The sequence below is a fragment of the Furipterus horrens genome, unplaced genomic scaffold, assembly GCF_987537825.1.
Source record: "Furipterus horrens unplaced genomic scaffold, mFurHor1.1.pri manual_scaffold_3, whole genome shotgun sequence".
Lineage (NCBI taxonomy): Eukaryota > Metazoa > Chordata > Mammalia > Chiroptera > Furipteridae > Furipterus > Furipterus horrens.
In genome coordinates, this window is record NW_028327173.1 from 148,491,440 (window position 1) to 148,512,433 (window position 20,994).

A 20,994-nucleotide genomic window follows, 5' to 3' on the forward strand; every position below is an offset into this window, starting at 1 on the left:
GGCGGGGCCTCTGGGAGGCGGGCGGGGAGACGGCGGCGTTATGGCGGAGGCGGCTTTGGACGCTGTGCGGAGGGAGTTACGAGAATTCCCGGCTGCGGTAAGAGGTGAGTGGGTTCGGTCAGGCAATGGCGTCCTGGCTGCGGATCAGTCTCAGCACGCGGGAGGGGCCGTGGGCGTGGTGGGCACCAGGTTCTGGAGTCGTGTGGCACTGGTGTTTCCTGGGCCGCAGACACCAGGATGTCCCCAAGTTCTTATCCTCGAAGAGCGCAGATTCTCGCGCACGTGACTGGTCGATACCTCTTCTCCGATCACTTTTCTCGAACCTCCTCCTCCAAGCCCGCGGGTGGAGGTCCTCAGCTCCCCGCCTCCCGTGTTTGCACGCCCTCGTGGCTTCCTGAGGTCACTGACTGTTTGGGTGCTGACCTGTTTCCCACAGCCAGCACCGTAGGAATAATCGGGGTGGGGGAGGGTGCTCTGTTGTTGCCCTTCCCACCTTTTCCTGTCGTGAAGTCTTTCAGGTGGTTGGGTTCTCCCTCTCAGAACTCCTGCTGGAAATCTTTATTTAAAAACAGACTTCTGCAAGCTGAGGGCCGTGCAGAGCTTGGGGAGAATTGGAGGCAGCTGTACAAGTGATCCCTGGCTTCCTGATGCTTGGCTTTTATTTTTCTCCCTCCCTTCTCTTTCTATTTTTTCCGTGATTTCTCACCAGTGACTAGAACATGGGCACATGGTTTAAAAAACAACGGATTTATAACATAAAGTAAGCTTGCTTCCCATTCCAGACTTCAGTTTGCATTCTTCCAAAAATACTGTTTATATCCACACATATACCTCCTTTTTAAACAAACGATGGCCTGCCCTGCTAAACACATTATTTTGCATTATGTATCTTGGAGATCATTCCATATCCCTGTACTGCAATCTTTTTCACACCTGGGTACTATGCTGTAATTTATTTAATCAGCCCACTGTTGTTAGGCATTTAGGTCATTCCCAATCTATTCTTTTTAATAGTGCTGCAACGACTACTTTGAGTATTCATTTGACAAGTAGTCATGCGCCACATCATGTGAAGCTAGGTAATTTCATTGTGCAAACATCATAGAATATTTACACAAACCTAGATAGTATAGCCTGCTACTATAATTGTATGTGCTGTACTTGCTTTCATGTGACTGCCAGTATCACCACAAACCTTATGGGACCACTGTTGTATCTGGGGTCCGTCATTGACCAAAACATTGTTATGTGGCCCATGACAGTACTTAAGCACGTCAGTGTGCCAGGCTCTGTTCAGTGTTTAGGATACATCGCTGAACAAAACCAATCTGCTCTTGCAGAGCTTGCAATTCTTTTTTTTTCTTTAAAAAAAAAAATCTTCTACAGAGCTTGCAATTCTAAGTGAGGAGACAGAGAATGAACCATAGACACACTAAATGAGCAAATTCTATAGTAGAGGATTACAAGATAAGTGCGGGGGGGGGGGCAGAAACAAAGCAGAATGATGGACCTCAGGATGCGGGGGTAGAGGGCAGGTCAAATTTCTTTTTTTATTATTTGATTGATTTATTTATTTTTTTTAAGATTTAATGTATTTTTAAAGAGAGGGGAAGGGAGGGAGAAAAAGCAGGAGAGAAACATCAGTGTGTGGTTGCCTTTCATGTGCCCCCAGTTGAAGACCTGGCGTACAACCCAGGCATGTGCCCTGACTGGGAATCGAACCGGTGACCCTTTGGTTTGCAGGCCAGCGCTCAATTCACTGAGCCACACCAGCCAGGGCTGATTTATTCTTTCTTTCTTTATTTTTTTCCATTACTATTTAGTCGCCTTATACCCTCCTCCCCACAGCAATCACCACAGTGTTGTCCATGAGTCCTTTAGATTACAAATTTAAATAATATGGTCCAGGTAGGCCTCCTTGATAAGAGGACATTTGAGCACAGGCTTAAAGGAGGGAAGAGAGTGAGCTGTGCAGACATCTTAAAGAGCGTTAGAGTGAAGGGCACGGACAGGCAAATGTCCTAAGGGGGGACAATAGATTGGGAATGACCTAAATGCCTAAAGACAAGCATCCCTGCCCTCATGGAGCGCCTGGTGTGTTCAAGGAACAGTGAGAGGCCAGTGTGTCTGGAGCAGAGTCGTCGTGCATAAGTGTATTTTTGTTGGCTAAAAATCTAGCAGAAGAATTGTTGGGCCAAAGGAATTGTTTGGATTCCTTTTGAAATTCCCCCATTTTGAAGCCCCAGGAGAAAACAGTAGCTGTTCTCTAAAGGAAAACTATTAAATGGTGAGAGTAAAACTGAAGTAGCTGTGAAAGTACAAAGGGTTAAAAAAATTTTTTTGGTGTACTTTAAAAATCCTGGTGAGAATAACAGGGAGATGTACTGAGCCCCACATCCCCGCTTCCCAAGGCGACTGCTTTGATGGGCAGGCATGACTGGGAAGGCCCTCTGCCCATGTCTCCCCCTCCTGCCTCTACTGGGCAAGTGCCATCTTAACCCTCTCGCCGGTGAAGCAGGCACACATGCCAGCTCTCTCCTCTTCAGTTTTCCTGGGCTCACCAGGATCTGTCTTCCCACTCAGTTCTAATTTTTGGTCTATTGACATTCATTTTCTGACTGATTGCAGGGCAACCATGACAGGTGAGAGCGTGCGTGGCCTCAGAGGCGAAAATGAATGCAGTGGCCCTTTGGAGCAGGAGACAGTAAACACATGTTGGGGGTTAACCCATTTGTTGACTGGCAATTTTATACAAAAGCTGTCCCATATCACCAGCTATTTTTTCATAATCGAATATGAAAATGAAACAATTTACAACTTTTTTTTACAAAATCCTATATTACTCTCTGTTTTAAGAATTGTATAAGCTAATGCAAGTGCAAACATGAGTTAACTCGTCATCGGTCGACAGCGTTTGGGCTTGAAAACACTAGGTTTTTCGTGACCAGTCAACAGTGTGTTAAGACATTGAGGCTGGACCTCAAGGATGAAAATGACAAAGCAAAGCCCTGTACCCTTTATAAAAGCCAGGAGAAGGGCGTTCCAGTCTGAGTGAGCAGTAGGAGCAAAGGTCCGTCCGTACTACCTGAGTAGTGTGTGGTGAGGTGCAGGCACCAGACAGGAGGAAACCAGACTGGAAAAGTAGGTTGGGCCTGAGTGCGTGCCAAGGCGGGCAGTGTGTTGTAAGGCGCAGTGGTAAGTCATCAAAGGATTTTTTTACTGGGGATGTGAGAAGATGAGATTGTATTTTAGGAAGATGATGGGGGGCAGGGTGAGGCTGCTTTGAGAGGGAGTGGAATTAAACCAAGGAAACCAGTTAGTTCACTGCAGCAACCGTCCAACCAGGAGATGTTGGAGACTTGAATTCAACCATTAAGCAAACATTTCCTGAGCATCTACTGTGCACTCAGTATTATTCTAGGTCCCAAGGATGCACCAGTGAACAAGACAAGGATCCTTGCCCTCAGGGAGCTTACATTCCACCAAGAGACCAATAAACAATTTGGATAAGTGATATATATAGTGTGTTAGATGGTGATAAATGATAGAGAAAGAGAAAAACAAAGGAAAGGGTATAAGGATTATTGGGAGAAGGTTATAGTTTTTAAAAGGATGGCTGGGTTGGGGGGAGTCTTATTGGAGTGACATTTGAGGAACCAAAGGAGGTAGGTGAATGTGGATCCCAGCAGAGGAAAGAAGGAGGGGTGTGGAATTAATAGGACTTGGGGACAATCGATAGGCTGACAGGAGTGAAGGAGAAGGAAGAGTCAGGAGAAGAAGTTGTCATTAAGGTGGCACAGGGCCACTGTAGACATCCGCACACACAGCCTGCCTAGGTGCTCGCGGGGGGTCTGAGGATGGTGATGCTGTGGCCCTTCCTTTTTCTCCTGTGGTTTTGTGAGGTGGTCTGTCTCCCCAGTTTGGTTGTAAGCTTCCTCAGATGATGATTGGATCATCCCTTGGTACCTCCACATTGGCCAGTCCAAGTACTGAGCACATTCTAGGTGCTCACCTTGGGGCCTCAGCTCTGCTCATTGCGGAGCTCCCAGTACCACTCAGTGGCTGCCTTTCCTCAGGGCTGCTGAGAGGTTAGCCCCTCGAGTAGGGAAGCTGAGGGTCCGTGGTGCGGGCCAGACATAGCCCCATGGAAGGTTTGGGTTATGGACTGAGCAGCAGCCCTGGGCCCTGTCTACTCTTGTGGCCCACAGTGGTGTGCTTGTGGGTACGTCACACTTTCTCCCTTGAATTTCCGTCCTCATTCTTCAGTTCCTGATTGTCCGGGATTCCATGGCCACCAGTGGGCATTGTCCAGGGATACAGTGTGGCCTGAGGAGGGAGGACATTGCTTTTGCAGACAGTGGGGCAGCGACTGGGTGCTGTTGTGTTCAGCTCCCCGCGACCTTCCGCTCCCCTCTTTCTCTCAGAGCTCAGCGTGCCTCTTGCTGTGCCCTACCTGGACAAGCCCCCAACTCCACTTCACTTCTACCGGGACTGGGTCTGTCCTAATAGGCCCTGTGTCATCCGCAACGCCCTGCAGCACTGGCCGGCCCTCCAGAAGTGGTCACTTCCCTACCTCAGGTTGGGGCTGCCCCAGAGGGATGTGGGCGGTGCTTTGTGGCATCCGGGCAGGAGCCGAATGTCCATTCTTCCAGAGCCACAGTGGGCTCCACGGAGGTGAGTGTGGCCGTGACCCCGGACGGCTATGCGGATGCTGTGCGAGGGGACCGCTTTGTGATGCCTGCTGAGCGCCGCCTGCCCCTGAGCTGTGTGCTGGATGTGCTGGAGGGCCGAGCCCACCACCCAGGGGTCCTCTATGTGCAGAAGCAATGCTCCAACCTGCCCACCGAGCTGCCCCAGCTGCTGCCTGACCTGGAGCCGCATGTGCCCTGGGCCTCTGAGGCACTGGGTGAGTGATGGAGGTGGGGGTCCTGCTTACCTCTCTCCCTTCATTGGTGTCTTGCCCATACTCTTGGCCCCACAGGGTTAGCTGTTATGTGCTGAATGCTCAAGTTCCCAGGCCTTGACTTTATATCAATGAACTACTGGAGATTGCTGCCCCTCGCCAGTGGCCCACCACTGCCCCTTCTCCCTGCATGCTTCCTGTGACCCTTTTGCTCCCCACCCAGGTTCTAGCCCAGCATCCCTTTAAAGTGATTATTCCCAGCCTGGCCTGTGGGACACCCTCTCCTAACTCCCCTCTTTCCCCTGACCTGCAGGAAAGATGCCTGATGCTGTGAACTTCTGGCTGGGGGAGGCGGCGGCCGTGACGTCTTGTAGGTATCAGGTAGCGAGCAGACCAGGAGTGGAAGGTTGGGCGCGGACAAAACTGAGACTGACTTCCCTCTAAGATTCCTTCTAGGGTTCTGGGCTCGGGCACAAGAGAGGGCCTCCCCTGTCAGTGCAGGTGGGGGAAGGTGCCCTTGGCATTGCGGGGGAGGGCATTGTTTCTTCTAGGTCCCTAGAAAGCTTCCCAAAGGCTGGGTAGGTCAGGGGGTGAACTCAGGAGAGCCCTGTTCACTAGAATTTCCCTCTTGGCGGAGATGAGCCCAGGGCCTGGCAAGTGTCACGTCCTCAGAGGGCAGGAATGGCTGCAACCTGCCCGGTTCTCCCTCAAATCTGTTCTGACATTCTGCGCTCTTCTCGTACACCTCAAGCTGTCTTGGGGTGCAGGGCCCCAGCAGATTGCTCGTCCCCTCCTGTGCCCTGCCCACTGGGCCTTCTTTGTGTTGGCAGTGCATAAGGACCACTATGAGAACCTCTACTGTGTGGTCTCAGGAGAGAAACACTTCCTGCTACATCCACCCAGTGACAGGCCCTTCATCCCCTATGGTAGGGGGCTCAGCCTGCAGGGAGGGGTCTGGGAGCTGGCAGCCTGAGGTGAAGGGAGGCTGGTGCCATAGGCCTGAGTTGTGGACACAGTCTTCCCACTGTGCTAGGGCTCCTGACCTTCCTGCCCCTGTACCCAGGGAACAAGGAAATGGTGGCTGGCAAGCTGCAGACCACTTGAGGGTCTGTCCCCACACCTTCCTCTCTCTGGTTTCAGAGATGTATACACCAGCAACCTACCAGCTAACTGAAGAGGGCTCCTTTAAGGTGGTGGATGAGGAGGCCATGGAGAAGGTTTCTGTCTTATTCCTGGGCCCCAGGGAGAACCTGTGCTCTTGAGGAGCAGGCACAAAAGAGCTGGGGCGGTGGCACCTTGCCCTGAAAAATCCTTAAGTCTGGGGCCTCCCCATGCTGAGCAGGGCAGAGCCTGAGAGGTTGACCCCTGAAAGAGATAGAATTGGAGGGCCTGGGGCTTCAGGTCTGCCCCCTGGCATCCACTGTACCTGCAGGTGCCCTGGATCCCACTGGACCCATTGGCTCCAAATCTGGCTCGGTACCCCAGTTACAGGGAGGCCCAGGCCCTTTGCTGCACGGTGCGGGCTGGCGAGATGCTCTACCTGCCGGCCCTGTGGTTCCACCACGTCCAGCAGTCCCATGCCTGCATCGCTGGTGAGGAGCTGCCCGTCACCCAGCAGCAGACCCAGCAGGGCATCTGGGGGATGGGTCAGGGAGGCTGGGGTTAGAAGGGACCCCTCTTGCTTAGGTCTCATTCTCCCCGCAGTGAATTTCTGGTACGACATGGAGTATGACCTCAAGTACAGTTACTTCCAGCTGCTCGACTCCCTCACTAAAGCCTCAGGCCTTGACTGATGGAGCCTGGTGAATATCATTGCAAAGGACATGTGGAAAAGGTCACATCCCTCCTGGGCCAGGTCAATTCTAGAGGCAACCTGGAGTCAGAGTGTGCTGGCTCCTGGCCCAGCGTGGCCTGCGATCAGCTTGGCAGGATCCCGGAGGCAGTCTGGAGGACCAGGCAGTACCAGGCAGGTGTGGGCATGGGCCACACAGCTGGGGCGGCCACCTGCACTGGAGGAGCAGTGGGGCCCCAGGTGCAGCACTGCCTCTTACCTCCCTGACCTGGGGTGTGTTAGTGCCTTGGAGCATTGGTGTCTTGTCTGTAAAACAGATGATTGTTCCTGCCTCATGGAGTGTTGTGAGGCTTGGTGATGGTATCTGTAAGGAGAGCATGGGGTTGGCACAGAGGAAGTGTTCAATAAAAGATAGCTGTGATTCATGCGTGCTCATACTCCCTCTTGAAATTGCCTCCCGTGTCTGGTGAGAGCTGGAAGGTTCAGGTAAAGGTTTTTGGGTGACTGATGGGGGCGAGGGCTGGGTCCTGCCCTGGCCTGAGGAGCTCTGCTGCCAACACTCCTTTAGTCATGAGAGCCCTTGGAGCACCTCTCAGCAGGCAGGCCGACCTCTTTGGTGCAGGCCTCATTGACTTGGGGCCTGTGAAGCTCTTTTCCTCCTTCCTCCCAGCTCCAGGGCAGCCAGTGGGGTCTGGTGCCTTGAGGGTCACCCCTGTTTCTCATACAACAAGCCCCTGCCCCTCCTGAGACTGTTCCCCTGTGGAAGGAGTGGGTCTCCACACTCAGACTCCCTCTTCCCACCAACCTGGCCCTGGAGATGAAAGAGCCCATGTTCCTGAGTGCCAACCTCTAGGCCACATCTGCGGTCACCCAGCCCCCAGCTCCCAGGATGGAGGCAGCGGCTTGGAAGGGCTGTTTCATAGAACAGACCACACCCCTGCTGGGTCATCATGGGGCCCGGGGCCTCCTCTCAGATTGGCCAACCATTCCAGTCGGGACTGGATGTTCCTGTCATACTGGCATCAGGAGGTTGGGACAGGGCTGCTGTGGAGGTCACGGCTGTTCTGTTTGCTGCTGCTCTGGGCCCACCCACTGTTTCCTAGACCTAAGCGGCTCCTGCAGGCCCCACCTTCCAGTTTCCTTCTGCTCAGCCTCTGACTGCGCTCTCCTGGGGGCCCCTCTATGTGAGGTGGGAAGCAGGGTTGGGTGGATGGGCACAGACGGTGGTGGCGGGAGAGAATGGGTCTTGGTGGTTGTTAGGCCACCACCACCAGGAGGTCACTGGCTTCATAAGGGTTTAAGGTGCCTCACTTCCTGTGCAGGTGACTGGTCCAGGAATGAGTGTGGGGCTTGGGTGGAGCGGGGGCCGTTGGGAGGGACCAGGGAGGAGCTTGGAGCCAGCTGGGATATCCCTGGCTCTGCGTGACAAAGCTGACAGTCCTTAGTTTTCCAGCCACTGCCTGTCATTCCTGACTCCAGAAGACTCAGCCTCATGGCTCTGGTAAGATAGGTAGAGAACTGGGTACCCGCCCCGGGGCCTGGTTAGTGCTGTTTCTTAGCAGCGGGGTGGGCTTCTGGGGCCAGGGTGGTGAGCAGAAGCCAGGGAAGAGGCAGGGTCTTGGGATGAGGGACCGGCTGGGTTCCTCCTGCTCTAGGGATAGGCTCCAAGCAGAGCTCTGGGCACCATGGACCTGGGCCCTGGTAACTCAGGCTCCCAGCTGCTGTCCTGGGGCCCCAGGAGGAAGTGGCTGCTCCAGTGCTTCCTCTCACTCAGTTGCTTGGAGTGGAGGCCCCAGGGCTGACACTGATAGATGAGCTTCCTCGGTTCTTCTCTTGACTCCATCAGGCCCCTTCCTGAGGGAGGGCTGAAGCCAAAAGGGAGGAATGGTTGGCACAGGTTTTCCCTGCCTTGGCCACCTGTCAGGGCTCACCCACCTCCTCAGATCCAGGCTCTGATTTTGGATGGAGCTGCCCGAAGACCATTGTTAGCCTGACCTTGTAGGACCTGAAGGACAACCTGTGGGTGGTGTGACCTGGTAATTACTGTCTCTGCCTTAGTAGACAGTCCATTTCCAAAATGGTTCCCTGGCCCAGGGGCAGAGAGCATGGAGGAGGGGAGGAGCTCAGCCAGGGGCCCAAGGCCAGGCTGGGCGCTGAGGTACCTCTTCTCTGGCCCCCCACAGGCCAGCTACAGGGCTGCTTATTAAGGGGGAGCTGGGGATGTGGGTGGAAGGAGACCATGCCAGCAAATGGAAGCAGGTACAAGTGGGAATGGAGAGCAGAAGTCTGGAGCTAACCTGGTCCAATTCTGGCCCTGAACCTTGGGCATGTGACTACTTAGTCTTCCTGCCTCAGTTTCCTTATGGAGTTGGTCATAAGTGGGCCCCACACATAGGGTGGTTGTGTGATTAAATGAGTTAATGTACAAAAAGACTTGGCCCAGAGCTGGCCCAGAGTGATGTGTAAGTGTCGGCAGGTGTCATCAGCAGGGGTCACGTTCCTGTTCCCTTTGGACCTGTGGCTGGGTGGCGCTGGGCCTCGTGGTTTAGGATTGGGCCTCAAGGTGTCGTCCTAGCCTCCCCTTAGGCCCTTGTCTACTTTGGGTCTGGGTCTGTAGCACACCTTGGCCCTTTCTCCTCTGCAGGCAAAGGTGCCGGGGACCTGCCTGCTCACTGTTCGTGTCCTGCAGGCCCGTGGCCTGCCCTCCAAGGACCTAGGTGAGTGCTGGGTGGGTAACAGTTACGCCACTGCATTCAGAGTGGGGCTGGGTGTGCAAGGGGCTCCTGGAGAGGTGCTGAGAGGAGGCACTGGGCAGAGAGTCATGGTGGGGGCACTGCCTCTGCCCTCCCTGCCTCCTGACCCAGCCCCAATCCCTTGGGTCTCTAGGCCTTCCTGGGCTGCCTGCGATGGAAAGATGTGGACTTTGGGTGGCCAGGCTGGGAAGGGCTCTTGGCTATCAGTCACCAGGTGCTCGTTCCTCCTTCCCACAGTGACCCCCTCCGACTGCTATGTGACTCTGTGGCTGCCCACGGCCTGTAGCCGCAGACTCCAGACACGCACAGTTAAGAACAGCAGAAACCCCATCTGGAATCAGAGCTTCCGCTTCCGAATCCACAGCCAGCTCAAGGTGGGCCAGGAGTCAGCCCACAGCCCTTGTCCCTGTCCCTGGCCACTGCCCCTCATTCCTGCCCCACTCACCTTCCTATTCCACCCCTCCTTCCTGCAGCCCCCTCACTCTGTTCCCCTTCCAGAACATCGTACAACTGCAAGTCTTTGACCAGGACCTTTTGACCAGTGATGACCCTGTATTGTCGGTGCTGTTTGACGTGGGGACTCTGCGGGCTGGGGAGTTCCGCCGCGAAAGCTTCCCCCGGAGCCCTCAGGCAAGGCTGCACCCAGGCCTGGGGAGTGTGTCCGCCCGGGGGAGGCAGATGCTAGGGAGGCTTCCCTGGCCTTCCAGAGGCCGCCATCAGCGGCAGCTGCAGTGCCCTGAGAAGCAATCCCATCCCCAACGTCCTGTGACACCCAAGCCAGGGACAGCTTTTTGGAGCCATCCAGAGGTGGGCAGAGCAGCGTGGCTGGGTACAGTGGCTCTCCCACCACTGAGCCCCCCCCCAACCCCCGCTGGCATCTGCGTTGGAATGCACTCTGATTCTCTCTTCCCCACCCTTCTCTCTCTCCCTCTCCCACCCCTCTCTTTCCTCTCCTTCCTCTCTTTCCTCCTTTCTAACTTGCTTCTTTTTCTCACCAGGGAGAGGAGCAGCTGGAAGTTGAATTTCGGCTGCAGAGTCTGTGAGTCAGGGGCCCTGTGACAATTCCCAGTGGGAGTGCTTGCTTCTGGGAGGGCAGGTCCCAGTGCACCCAGAGCTGACACCCTTCCCTGGGAGACACCCAGCAGCAGAGGAGGAATGCCCAGTCCCCCTTGGGGGGTGAGCATCGGGGCACCCACTTAGGGTCACTGGGGGCTCTTTTCAGGACAGACAGTGCTGAGCAACTCGTCAGCAATGGCATCCTGGTGGTGAGTGAAGAATCCCCTCCCTCAAGCCGTTTGCTTGTTGTCCTCCCCAAGCTTCAGGCCCGCTATGGGGGGAACAAAGCTGAGTTGGGGGATAGGGGAGGGGACCCTGGGATTTCAGTTCCTCAAGAGGATACAACCTCAGGCAAGTGTTTGGTGTCTCAGGCCAAGGTCATAAAGCGCTGAGGATGAAGAACCAGGGTGCTGGGAGGGTGGGGACCTCTAACAGGGAGAGGTTCATGTCTGAGGGGTTCTCTCAATGACTCAGGCCCGGGAGCTTTCCTGCTTGCACGTTAGACTGGAGGAGACCGGGGACCAGAAGGGTGAGTCCCTGACCCCCGGGGAGAGACCTCAGCCCTTGCTTCCCCTTTCTGAGGGGCACCTGGAGGGGACCTTGCACTAGATGCCCTCAGCTGTCAGGCAAGAGGAGGGGGTTGGGGCAAGTCTAGGCTGGGGCTTTTCCCCTTAGTCCTCAGAGGGGCTGGAGAGGGGATAGTCCATCTCCAGTTTGTCCTGGGTCAGATGCCCGTCTCAGCGGGAGGGAAGTGCCCCCCAGGCCCATTGGGCAGGACGAAGGTCTCTGTGGGCCGAGATCCTACGCTCAGCCTCTCTGCTCTGGTTCCTGTTTCCAGGGTCAGAGGGCAGAGTGCAGCTTGTGGTTCCTGGGTCCTATGAGGGTCCACAGGAGGCCTCAGTGGGCACTGACTCCTCCTCCTGCTTCCACTGCCTGGCTTGCTGGGATGAGGAGCTGAGTGTTCATCTGCAGGTAGTATGTCGTGCGCTCCCGTGCGGGGCCCCCATAGCCTCCCCTCCTCCCCTCAGTGCCTCCTCCCAACCCGTCCCTCTGCTCACCTTGAGCCCCCAATCCCCCTTCACTCCCTGGCATAGTCAGGCATCCTGGTAAGAGTGTGAGGCTGACGCTTGCCTGGTGTCCCCCTTCCTGCTGCTTCTCTGTCACTCCCGGGGCAGTTGGTGAAGTCCTTGAGGGAAAGGAAAGGTAGAGGGTCTTAAGTTCTTTCATCCCCCTTGCAGGATGCCTCCCAGGAGCAACTGAAGGTGCCCCTGAGGGCCCTGCCCTCTGGCCAAGCAGTGAGACTCGTCTTCCCCACATCCCAGGTACTGGTCACTGGAGGAAGAAAGCCAGACACACACGCAGGGCATGGCCTCAGGCTGGAAGGGCTGGCCTGCTTCAGTAGCAGCTTCTGTCCTCAGGCCCTACCCTGGGGAAGTGCGGGACCAGGTTCTGGGCATCCCTGCCTTCAGGTGTTGGGCCTGGCCCCTGTGGAGATGGCTGGGGGCCCAAGGGACCATGGGGACATCATGGGGTGCGGTTCAGGCTGGGGTGAGAGGAACAGGGCGGCCCAACTTTGTGACTAGAGCGTCCGTGATTTTCAGGAGCCCATGATGAGGGTGGAGCTGAAAAAAGAAGATGGGTGAGAGGCTGGGCTGGGCACTGAGAAGGGTCATGGGGGGAGCAGCCAGAGTAGTGGCCAGGGTCAAGCACCCGGCCCGGAGGGACAGAGGGGGGACAGGGCAGCTTCCCAGCACAATGTATGCAGCCTTCTGTTAGGTGCTCAAGGGTCTGCTCCAGGGGTGTAGCACGATGTGAAGGGAGCCCTAGCAGGTAAAGGCTCTTTTTAACATTTTACTGCAGTTCTGCTTTAGTCGGAGTGGGTGTGTGCCTAGCCCAGTGCCTGACACTTGGGCGGCACTTGGTAAACATTTGGCTGGAGAAACGGGTGGAAGGTGAGGAGAGTGTTTTGAGGCACAGAGAGGGCACAGGAGCCAAGAGAGGAGAGATATCGTGCCATTTGGGGGGCAGCTGTTGTGGGCGGACCTTAGCTAACCTTCATTAGATGCGCCTTCCCCTTGCCTGGGAAACCAACTGCTTGCCATGGAGAGGTGGGAACACTGGTTCTGTCCCCTCTAGCGGTCACTTTGGGTCAGTGACGGAGAGAAGCTGAGAGGTGGCCGTGGATCTGTGGTGTTGGGTCCCACCCAGAGGCCTGTGCACTCAGGACCCTGGAGGGGCCTCTTTAGTCACCAGTGTCCCTGGTTCTGTGAACCCGCTTTGCAGCATTCCCCATGTGCACCCATGCCTGGGTCTTGGGTCACCATCCCCCCGTCTCATCCACGCCTCGCACTTCTGCCAGGACAGAGGACAAGGGGTGAGGGTCGGGGAGAGGAGAGGAGATCAGAGATGACAGTGGGCTTTTCAGGGAGGCAGCCCAGCTTCCTTTTCTCTGATGAGACCCAGGAGCTGCCCCATGGGCCTTTCTCTCTGCTCAGACCACAGGAGCTGGCTGTGCGGCTGGGCTGCGGGCCCTGTGCGGAGGAGCGCGCCTTCCTGCGCAGGAGGAAGCAGGTGGTGGCAAAGGCCCTGAAGCAGGCCCTGCAGCTGGATGGAGACCTGCAGGAGGATGAGGTTGGGGGCTGGGCTGCATGGGGCATATCCTCCGGCTTGCTCAGGCCCATAGCCCCGTGTGGTGCCCGGTGCCGAGCGCTGGAACTGGATGCTCCCCAACCAAACCAGAGCTGGTGCTGAGCCGGGCTTGGGCCGCCCCACTCCGCCTGCCCCTGCTCGCTGCCCTCTCTCTTGCTGCCATCAGGAGCTTGGTCACATTGAGTCCTAAGCATTGCATGAGACACTTTGGAGCTTGCACGCTGCCCCTCTGGGCTAGCTTTCCTTCTCGTTGTTTCTTGATCCTTGACTTGGTCCAGCTTGTGAGATGGCCTGGTCTCACTGATCAGTAGGACATACACCGTGGGGGCTGTCTGCTGGCCCAGGACAGTCCCTGGTGGTCCAGATCAGCCTGGGCATCTCTTAGGGAGGTGACTTCTCCTTGCAAGAGGGAGAGGGGTGCCTACATGGGAGATTTTTGAGGTGGCCCTGCTGCTTCCAGAAAGCGATCACCAGACCACTCAGGAGTTAGAGGTGAGGAGATGAGGCCTAGGAATTGTCTGGTACATTTTCTCTGGAGTTCTTAAACCCAGACAAGCCTGACCCTCAAGAGGCTACTTCTGACTAGACCCTCCTCTGCAGGCCTGACTAGAACTGATCCCAACAGACCTGATTAGATTTTGAGCAGCTTAGCTATGGGTGAGCTGAGCAGGTGCTTGGCTTACTACCTCCCCTTTCTGTGGCTTGGCTTTCCCCCTCTCTAAGGCCTTTCTGAGGCCTGGCTGTCCCCTCTTTCAGATCCCAGTGATAGCTATTATGGCCACCGGCGGTGGCATCCGAGCAATGACTTCCCTATACGGGCAGCTGGCCGGCCTGAAGGAGCTGGGCCTCTTGGATTGTGTTTCCTATATCACAGGGGCCTCGGGATCCACCTGGTGAGCTGGCAGCAGGTTGAGTGTAGGAGCCTGGGAGTGGCTGGTTGGGTTGTGGCAGGGGTGCAAGCGGTAAGACCCTCAGACCGTGACGCCTCTCTGACCAAACTGGAAGGGCTGAGAGAATGCACGTGCCAGGGAGAAGTGTGCTCAGGGGCCCCTTGGAGACACCTGCCAGGCTGTTGTCCTAGAACGGAGCCCAAGTTATGCAACAGGGTCCTTGAGTGATGGTCCCACTGGCTTTGGCTTTTCCCAGGGCTTTAGCCAACCTCTTCGAGGACCCAGAGTGGTCTCAGAAGGACCTGGCAGGCCCCACCGAGTTGCTGAAGACTCAGGTGACTAAGAGCAAGCTGGGCGTGCTGGCCCCCAGGCAGCTGCAGCGGTACCGGCAGGAGCTGGCCGAGCGTGCCCACCTGGGCTACCCGACCTGCTTCACCAACCTGTGGGCCCTCATCAATGAGGCACTGCTGCATGACGAGGTGTGTGTCTGTGTGTGGTGGTGGGGGGTGCGGCCTGGGGTGCAGAGGGTGTGGCCACAGCCTTGGCAAGGTGTGGGGATGGGAGCAGTCCTGGGCAGGAGGGGGTGGGAAGGGCCCCAGAGGCACCAGGAAGCCAAGGCTTTAGGTTCAGATCGCCTCCCTCTCCTCAGCCCCATGACCACAAACTCTCAGACCAGCGGGAGGCTCTGAGTCGTGGTCAGAATCCTCTGCCCATCTACTGTGCCCTCAACACCAAGGAGAAGAACCTGACCACCTTTGAATTTGGAGGTGAGCAGCCTGGACCTGAGACCCATGCTTTCGTGGTTGGCAGGGTGGGGGGAGCTGGACTTGTGTGTAGGAGGTGGACGTCGTACCCACCTCTTCTGGGACAGGCCCCATCCTTTCTGGGGACTGTCATTCAGGCTTTTGGGATGAGGGCAAGGGCCTTAGGTCCCAAGCCCAGAGTGCCAGCAATGAGGCTGAGCCTCCTGGTCACTAGACGGCCCTGCCCTGGAGCCCGTGGTGGCTGTGTTGGTGCCATGGGTGCTCAGTTCTGGGCCCCACGGTGAGACTGCACGGCCCCCTCATAGAGTGGTGTGAGTTCTCCCCCTATGAGGTTGGCTTTCCCAAGTACGGCGCCTTCATCCCCTCTGAGCTCTTCGGCTCTGAGTTCTTCATGGGGCGGCTGATGAAACGGCTTCCCGAGTCTCGCATCTGCTTCCTGGAAGGTGAGGGGATTGGAAGGATGGAGAAGCCCGAGTAGAAGGGAGAATGGACCTGGGGGAGGGGGTGGGCTTTGACCCTCCCAGTTCAGTCGCTGGAACATTTCCTGGTCCAGGAGAGGCCCGGGGGAAGGGTCAGGTGGTAATGGGGTGGGGGACTCTTCCCCACATGTCCCCTCAGGGATCTGGAGCAACTTGTATGCAGCCAGTCTCCAGGACAGCCTGTACTGGGCCTCTGAGCCTGGCCAGTTCTGGGACCGCTGGGCGCAGGATCAGGCCGGCCTGGGTAGGTGCCTGGACCCTTCGTAAGAATGCAGTGGGGCAGCCAGTGGGGCTGTGTTTGGGGGTAGGTGGGGTGGCTTTCAGGCCTTTGAGAGTCCACAGAGCCTGGAATAAAGGCCCAGGGGTACCAATTTCCTGGACACCCCACTTCCTTCCCTCTTGTCTACAGACAAGGAGCAGGTCCCCCTTCTGAAGATAGAAAAGCCTCCCACGGTGGCTGGCAGGATAGCCGAGTTTTTCACTGATCTCCTGACGTGGCGGCCACTTGCCCAGGCCACCCACAATTTTCTGCGGGGCTTCCATTTCCACAAGGACTATTTCCAGCATCCTCACTTCTCCACCTGGAAAGGTATCTACTTTTCTCCTCCTGTCTCAGCTCTGCAGAGTTTTTCCAAGGCTGCCTGAGCCTTGGGTCCCTGGTCCAGACACCCATACTCCATAACCCCTTGTCCCCAAGTTCCTTGGGCTGCTTGCAGTGAGAACTCCTTTTTCTCTCCTTATGTTGGGGATCAGGGCCCACCTGCAGGACCTCGGAAGTGGAGGTGCTGCTTTCATGAGAGAAGGGCCAGAGGGCAGAGTCTCTGCCGGCAGCCCAGAGCTGGCATTAGGCCCGGGGAGCTGGTGCCCTGTGCACCTGTGACGTCTGCTGCTCCACCCTGTCCCCCCAACCTTTCCAGCCACCAGACTGGATGGGCTCCCCAATGAGCTGACACCTGCAGAGCCCCACCTTTGTCTACTGGATGTCGGCTACCTCATCAACACCAGCTGCCCGCCCCTTCTGCAGCCCACGCGGGACGTGGACCTCATCCTGTCACTGGATTACAACCTCCACGGAGCCTTTCAGGTGGGCTGCAGGCGGGCGAGGTGGTGGGGAAGCCCAGGCCTGGCCTGACATCCTGGCTTATGCCTCTAGGGCCATCTGCTTTGCAGTCCAGCACCTGTCCCACTTTCCCTTAGGGCTGTGACAGTGATGCTGTGTGAAAGGGAAACTGAATTCATAGAATCTATGGCCAGGGGGACTCGCTCTGCTCAGGAAGTCGAGTGATGGGCGGACTGGTGATGTGTTTAAGTGTGTTTTATATCCGGGTCCCCTTTGCTGCACCCACACACCCAACTGGTCCTGGTCCTCTGGGCCCCTGCTTTGGGTTTCTGTGCTGGTCCAGTGAAGGTTTCTGCCTCTCTGCTGCAGAACCTGGGCATTGTTAGCAGCCCTGCTCGGCTGAGTCCCATGGAGCTGCAGCAGGAGGGCCGTCCGGTTTGAGCAATTGTCCCAGTCTGGCCTGGCTCTGCTGGGTCCACTGGAGTCTGATTTGGCTTTTGTGCACAGGCCTCCACATTTGGTCAGCCTGCTGTTGGGGACACCGGGGAGCCCTGTGGGCCCGTCCCTCTGATGCCTCTTCTGCCTGCCCTGCAGCAACTGCAGCTCCTGGGCCGGTTCTGCCAGGAGCAGGAGATCCCATTCCCGCCCATCTCCCCCAGCCCGGAGGAGCAGCGCCAGCCTCGGGAGTGCCACCTGTTCTTGGACCCTGACTGTCCCGAAGCCCCTGCTGTGCTGCACTTCCCCCTGGTCAACAACTCCTTCCAGGAGCACTCGGCCCCTGGTGAGCCACCATCCCAGCCCCCAGCTCAGCTCCCTGGTGCCCGGGCCCCGTCCCTTGTCCCACCGCCTTTGTCCTTTATGCCTCTCCAAAGGTGGCCCCACCACCTCCCCCACAGTGTGTTTCCCTGTGTGCCCGGCTGCTCTCTCTCCACTAGGCGTGCCCCGGACAGCTGAGGAGAAGGAGGCCGGGGAGGTGAACCTGTCTTCCTCCAACTCCCCTTACCACTACTCCAAGGTGACCTACAGCCAGGAGGACGTGGACAAGTTGCTCCACCTGACACATTACAACATCTGCAACAACCGGGAACAGTTGCTGGAGGCTTTGCGTGTGGCTGTGCGGCGGCGGAGGCAGCACAGGCCCCAGTGACGGCGGCACCTGGCCCGGGGCTCCCGTCCAGCCCACCGCCCCTGACGCTTGCAGGCTCACTCCCGGTCTGTCTGGCTGCTCTGGTGAAGCCGGAGCAGAGACCGTTATCACCAGGTATTCCAAAACCTCTGGGGGTGCAGGTGGCTCCGTCAGGGGCTCCCCTACCGTGTGTACCTAGCACCACCCAGATGTGGCACCGAAGCCACCAGCAAGCCTGCCACAGACACTTCCAGGTAGATAGAGCCTTCTAAGCAGGAGCTGGAGCCTGGGCCCCCTGATGTGGGCCGAGATGGCTTCCTTTTGAGCAAGGAGAAGCTTCAGAGACTGTGTCAGCCAGAGGTAGAGCTGGGGACCCCCAGGGCAGCACTGACCATATTCGTGAAAGGGCTCACAGCCCTGTGACCTGTCTGCCCTCCCTTCCTTGCTACCTTGAGTGGTAGTACAGTGTAAAATAGAGTGCTTTATATATTACAGAGGCCCATAACAAATGGGGGGTGTTATCAGAGACTCTGTCATTGCTGCCAAGAAGGGACATGTTATTCCATGCTGTTGGTTACACAGGGCAAGGACTGACTTAAACAAAATGTCTCCCCGGCCACCTCTCGGAACTAGCTAGTCAGCATGGGCTTCTGGGAGGTTCCCCATCCCGCAGCTCCCTCGGAGCGGATGGAAGAGCTGACTCAGAGATGAATTCTCTGAGGAGGGAAAAGGGTGTGTCTCTCAGAGGAAATCACTGATCACTCTTTTCTCAGTCAGGGTTTTTATTGAGAAATGCACCGGGTAAGCATGCAGACCTCCACCAAATGGTTGGGAGTAAGAACAAAGGGAAGGCATAAATCAACATAGGGAGACAAGCAGCAAGACTGTGAGGCGCCAAGGCATACCACAGAACTCCAGATGCCTCTTTTTCCATAAACATTTTGTTTCTACATCTACTGATAAGAATTTGGGGCTACACAGAGCAAGCAGGCTTCATCAGCTTCAAAGAGTACTTTGCATTCCCATCTACTTCTAAAATCCCCTGGAGGGTGGGACCAGCAGTATGGTCTGTGGGGCACGTTTGCCAGCCAGTTAAGGCTTATGGGCCCGTGTTTTGGTCCTAGCTTCACACAGTGGCTACAGCCCTCTGTACCATAAATACTGGTCCCCCACATGCCTCCCCTGAAATGTGGGTCAGCTGCCCCTGGCACCTTTTCTAGGTAAACAGGAGGCCAGTTTGGCCTGGGCAGTGGGGGAGGGGGAGCCCTGTCCCTGCCCAGTGAGCAGACTTGCAGGCAATGATAGCTGGCACTCCTGTCCTCACCTGGTCAGGGACCCTTGGGGTGTGGCCAGGGACTCAGTCAAAGGGCTACTTCCTGTCTGTCACGGTGGCTGGAGCTGGGACCAGATGAGCCAAGGAAAGAGACCAGTGGCACAGCTTCACCACAGTGTGTGTGTGTGTGTGTGTAGGGGGGTCTGCTTCTTAACGAGGAACCGTGTGTTCCCGAGGTCAGTAGGGCCCTGGTGCCTGAGTCTTGCTCTGGTCCCCGGGAGGGTGTCCTCACTTGTAGCCCTGAGGTTTGGTGGCCCCTCAGAGTTCACGTCAGGGCCCAGGCCTGTGGAGAGAACAGGGAGGCAGAGTGAATTTAGGGCCTAGTGCCCCAGGGTACGGGTTCCCTGGGGACACGTACGTCCTCCTAACGTCAAGGTGGATGCGGATACCAGGTGTGGCCACGCGTGTGAGGTGGGTGGGAGGTGACTGGCTCTCCCTATATCTGTCTGCCCTGGCCTAGCGACTCTCAGTCCCTGTCCTGAGCATGTGGCTGGAGTCACAGAGCAGGAGAAATGGCTGCCTTGGCAGCCTTAGGTGCCATTATGCCCAGGAGGACAAGGCTATTCACGCAGCAGCTCACAGTCTGGACTGTGTGGGCCCCACATGGGTGTGAGCGGGCACTTGGCCAGAGACCACAGCGTGGCTGCCGCCCTGCTATGATGTGAGTGCTCCTCTGGCATGAGGCTGTGTGGGTATTTCTTTGTGTGTCTGTGGGTGTCTGTGTGGGGGTGGTATGTGAGTCTTTGTAACACTGTGGGTTTGTCTCTGTGTGAACTTGTGTGGGTCTTGGGGTCTGTGGGTTGTCTGCGTGACATCCTGACTCCTGGTCTCTGGGACAGGAAGGTGCCCCTTTCTCCTTGGAGCAGGGGCTGGGTCCTGGGGTGCGGGAAAGCAGGAGAGGATGGAGGCAGAGTTTGGGGGATGAGAGCAAGGGGGCAGGAGGGGTCCGGCTGTCCTGCAAATAGCGCTCCATCTTGGAGAGGAGCAGGAGGAGGACAAGGAATGAGGGGGAGGGTCCCAGGTGGACAGAGCCAGGCGAGCCCTCCAGCGTGGGCAAAGGTAACCTGGGTACCCTTCCCCTCAGGTCTGGCCCGAGTGAGAAAGGTGGCAAGAGCCTGGTGCAGCATCCTCGGCAGGGCTGGCTGGCTGCGGGAGCTCCCAGGTGGCTGTCAGTGCACGCAGGCTTCTCTCTCGGCAAGGAGGGTGGGGCACAGCTGTGGGATCTGGGGAAATGGAGCCTCATGATCCTGATTCTACTGTCACTGCTGAGAGGGAGCAGGGCTTTGCACCAGGTGGGGTGGGTGCTGGGGCTTTCTATTTCCCGGGGGTGGCCACAGGTCTCAGACGTGGGGGTTACGCCATCCACCAGCAGTGTAGGTCTGAGTCTCATGACCTTGGGCTTAAGGGGGCGGCGTCTGTGCTGGTCATGGAGGCTCGGGCAGCCCACACACACCCCTAGGTGCCCTATCTGAGTGGAGTGTCCGTGCTGGGCACCTCCTCAGCTGCGTGCTCCACCAGGAAGCCCAGAGGTCTGGCTCTCAGCTCTGGGCTTGGGTTGTGGGCTGCACAGCAAGGAAGGAACACCGGTCAGCACCAGGCCAGATGCTCAGCCAGTGCAGGCAGAGTTGCTACACACTCCCTCCTCCTGGCTATGGTCTGAATATATCTACCCCCCCATCCCCAAATTCATATGTTGAAGTCCTAACCCCAAGGTGATGCTAGTAGGAGGAGGTGGCTTTGGGAGGTGATTAGGTCATGAGGGTGGAGCCCTTATAAAAGACCCCAGAGAGCACGCTCGCCCCTCCCACCATGTGAGGACACAGTAAGAAGGTGCCACCTGCAACTGGAGGACAGCCCTCACCAGACACCCAGTCTGTTGTTGCCTTGACCTTGGCCTTCCCAGCCTCCAGAACTGGGAGAAATAAATGTCTGTTGGTTATAACCTACCCAGTCTGGTCTTTTTGTTATAGCAGCCTGAATTGAGACGCTCCTGCTTCCGGAGGCTTCCTGAGCACCAAGCATCATTCATGTGGGGGCACAGTGCAGGCCAGCACCCCTGGGGCAGGTTCCCTCCAAGAGCACCCCACCTCCTAGAAGGCTAAATGTCAGGAACCCAGAGACCAGGAGGAGGAGGTAGGGCTCCTGGTAGAGCCCTAGCAGCCTCAGGGTGTGCCCTGAATACACTACCT

General features: G+C 56.9%; 1 protein-coding gene across 4 annotated transcripts; it reads left to right on the plus strand.

The window, feature by feature from the left end:
- Positions 1-16: 16 nt before the first annotated feature.
- Positions 17-20,747, plus strand: LOC150016332 (bifunctional peptidase and (3S)-lysyl hydroxylase JMJD7). Of its 4 annotated transcripts, XM_090270456.1 has the most exons (25): positions 17-104; positions 4,425-4,578; positions 4,653-4,906; positions 5,217-5,273; positions 5,734-5,829; positions 6,044-6,120; positions 9,340-9,412; positions 9,686-9,822; positions 9,947-10,078; positions 10,447-10,487; positions 10,671-10,713; positions 10,979-11,033; positions 11,343-11,476; positions 11,743-11,826; positions 12,106-12,143; positions 13,000-13,135; positions 13,910-14,046; positions 14,300-14,522; positions 14,693-14,810; positions 15,113-15,250; positions 15,426-15,530; positions 15,696-15,875; positions 16,204-16,370; positions 16,941-17,127; positions 17,282-20,747. In XM_090270456.1, exons 1-25 carry the CDS (start codon positions 41-43, stop codon positions 17,491-17,493), a joined length of 3,042 nt encoding a protein of 1,013 aa, XP_090126582.1. In that variant the 5' UTR covers positions 17-40; the 3' UTR covers positions 17,494-20,747. The 4 variants fall into 4 exon arrangements, with proteins under 4 accessions (XP_090126582.1, XP_090126581.1, XP_090126584.1 ...); XM_090270458.1 differs by lacking the exons at positions 17-104; positions 4,425-4,578; positions 4,653-4,906; ... (1 more) ...; positions 5,734-5,829; positions 6,044-6,120 and adding an exon at positions 6,637-6,758; XM_090270457.1 differs by lacking the exons at positions 17-104; positions 4,425-4,578; positions 4,653-4,906; ... (1 more) ...; positions 5,734-5,829; positions 6,044-6,120 and adding an exon at positions 8,188-8,196.
- Positions 20,748-20,994: the final 247 nt, after the last annotated feature.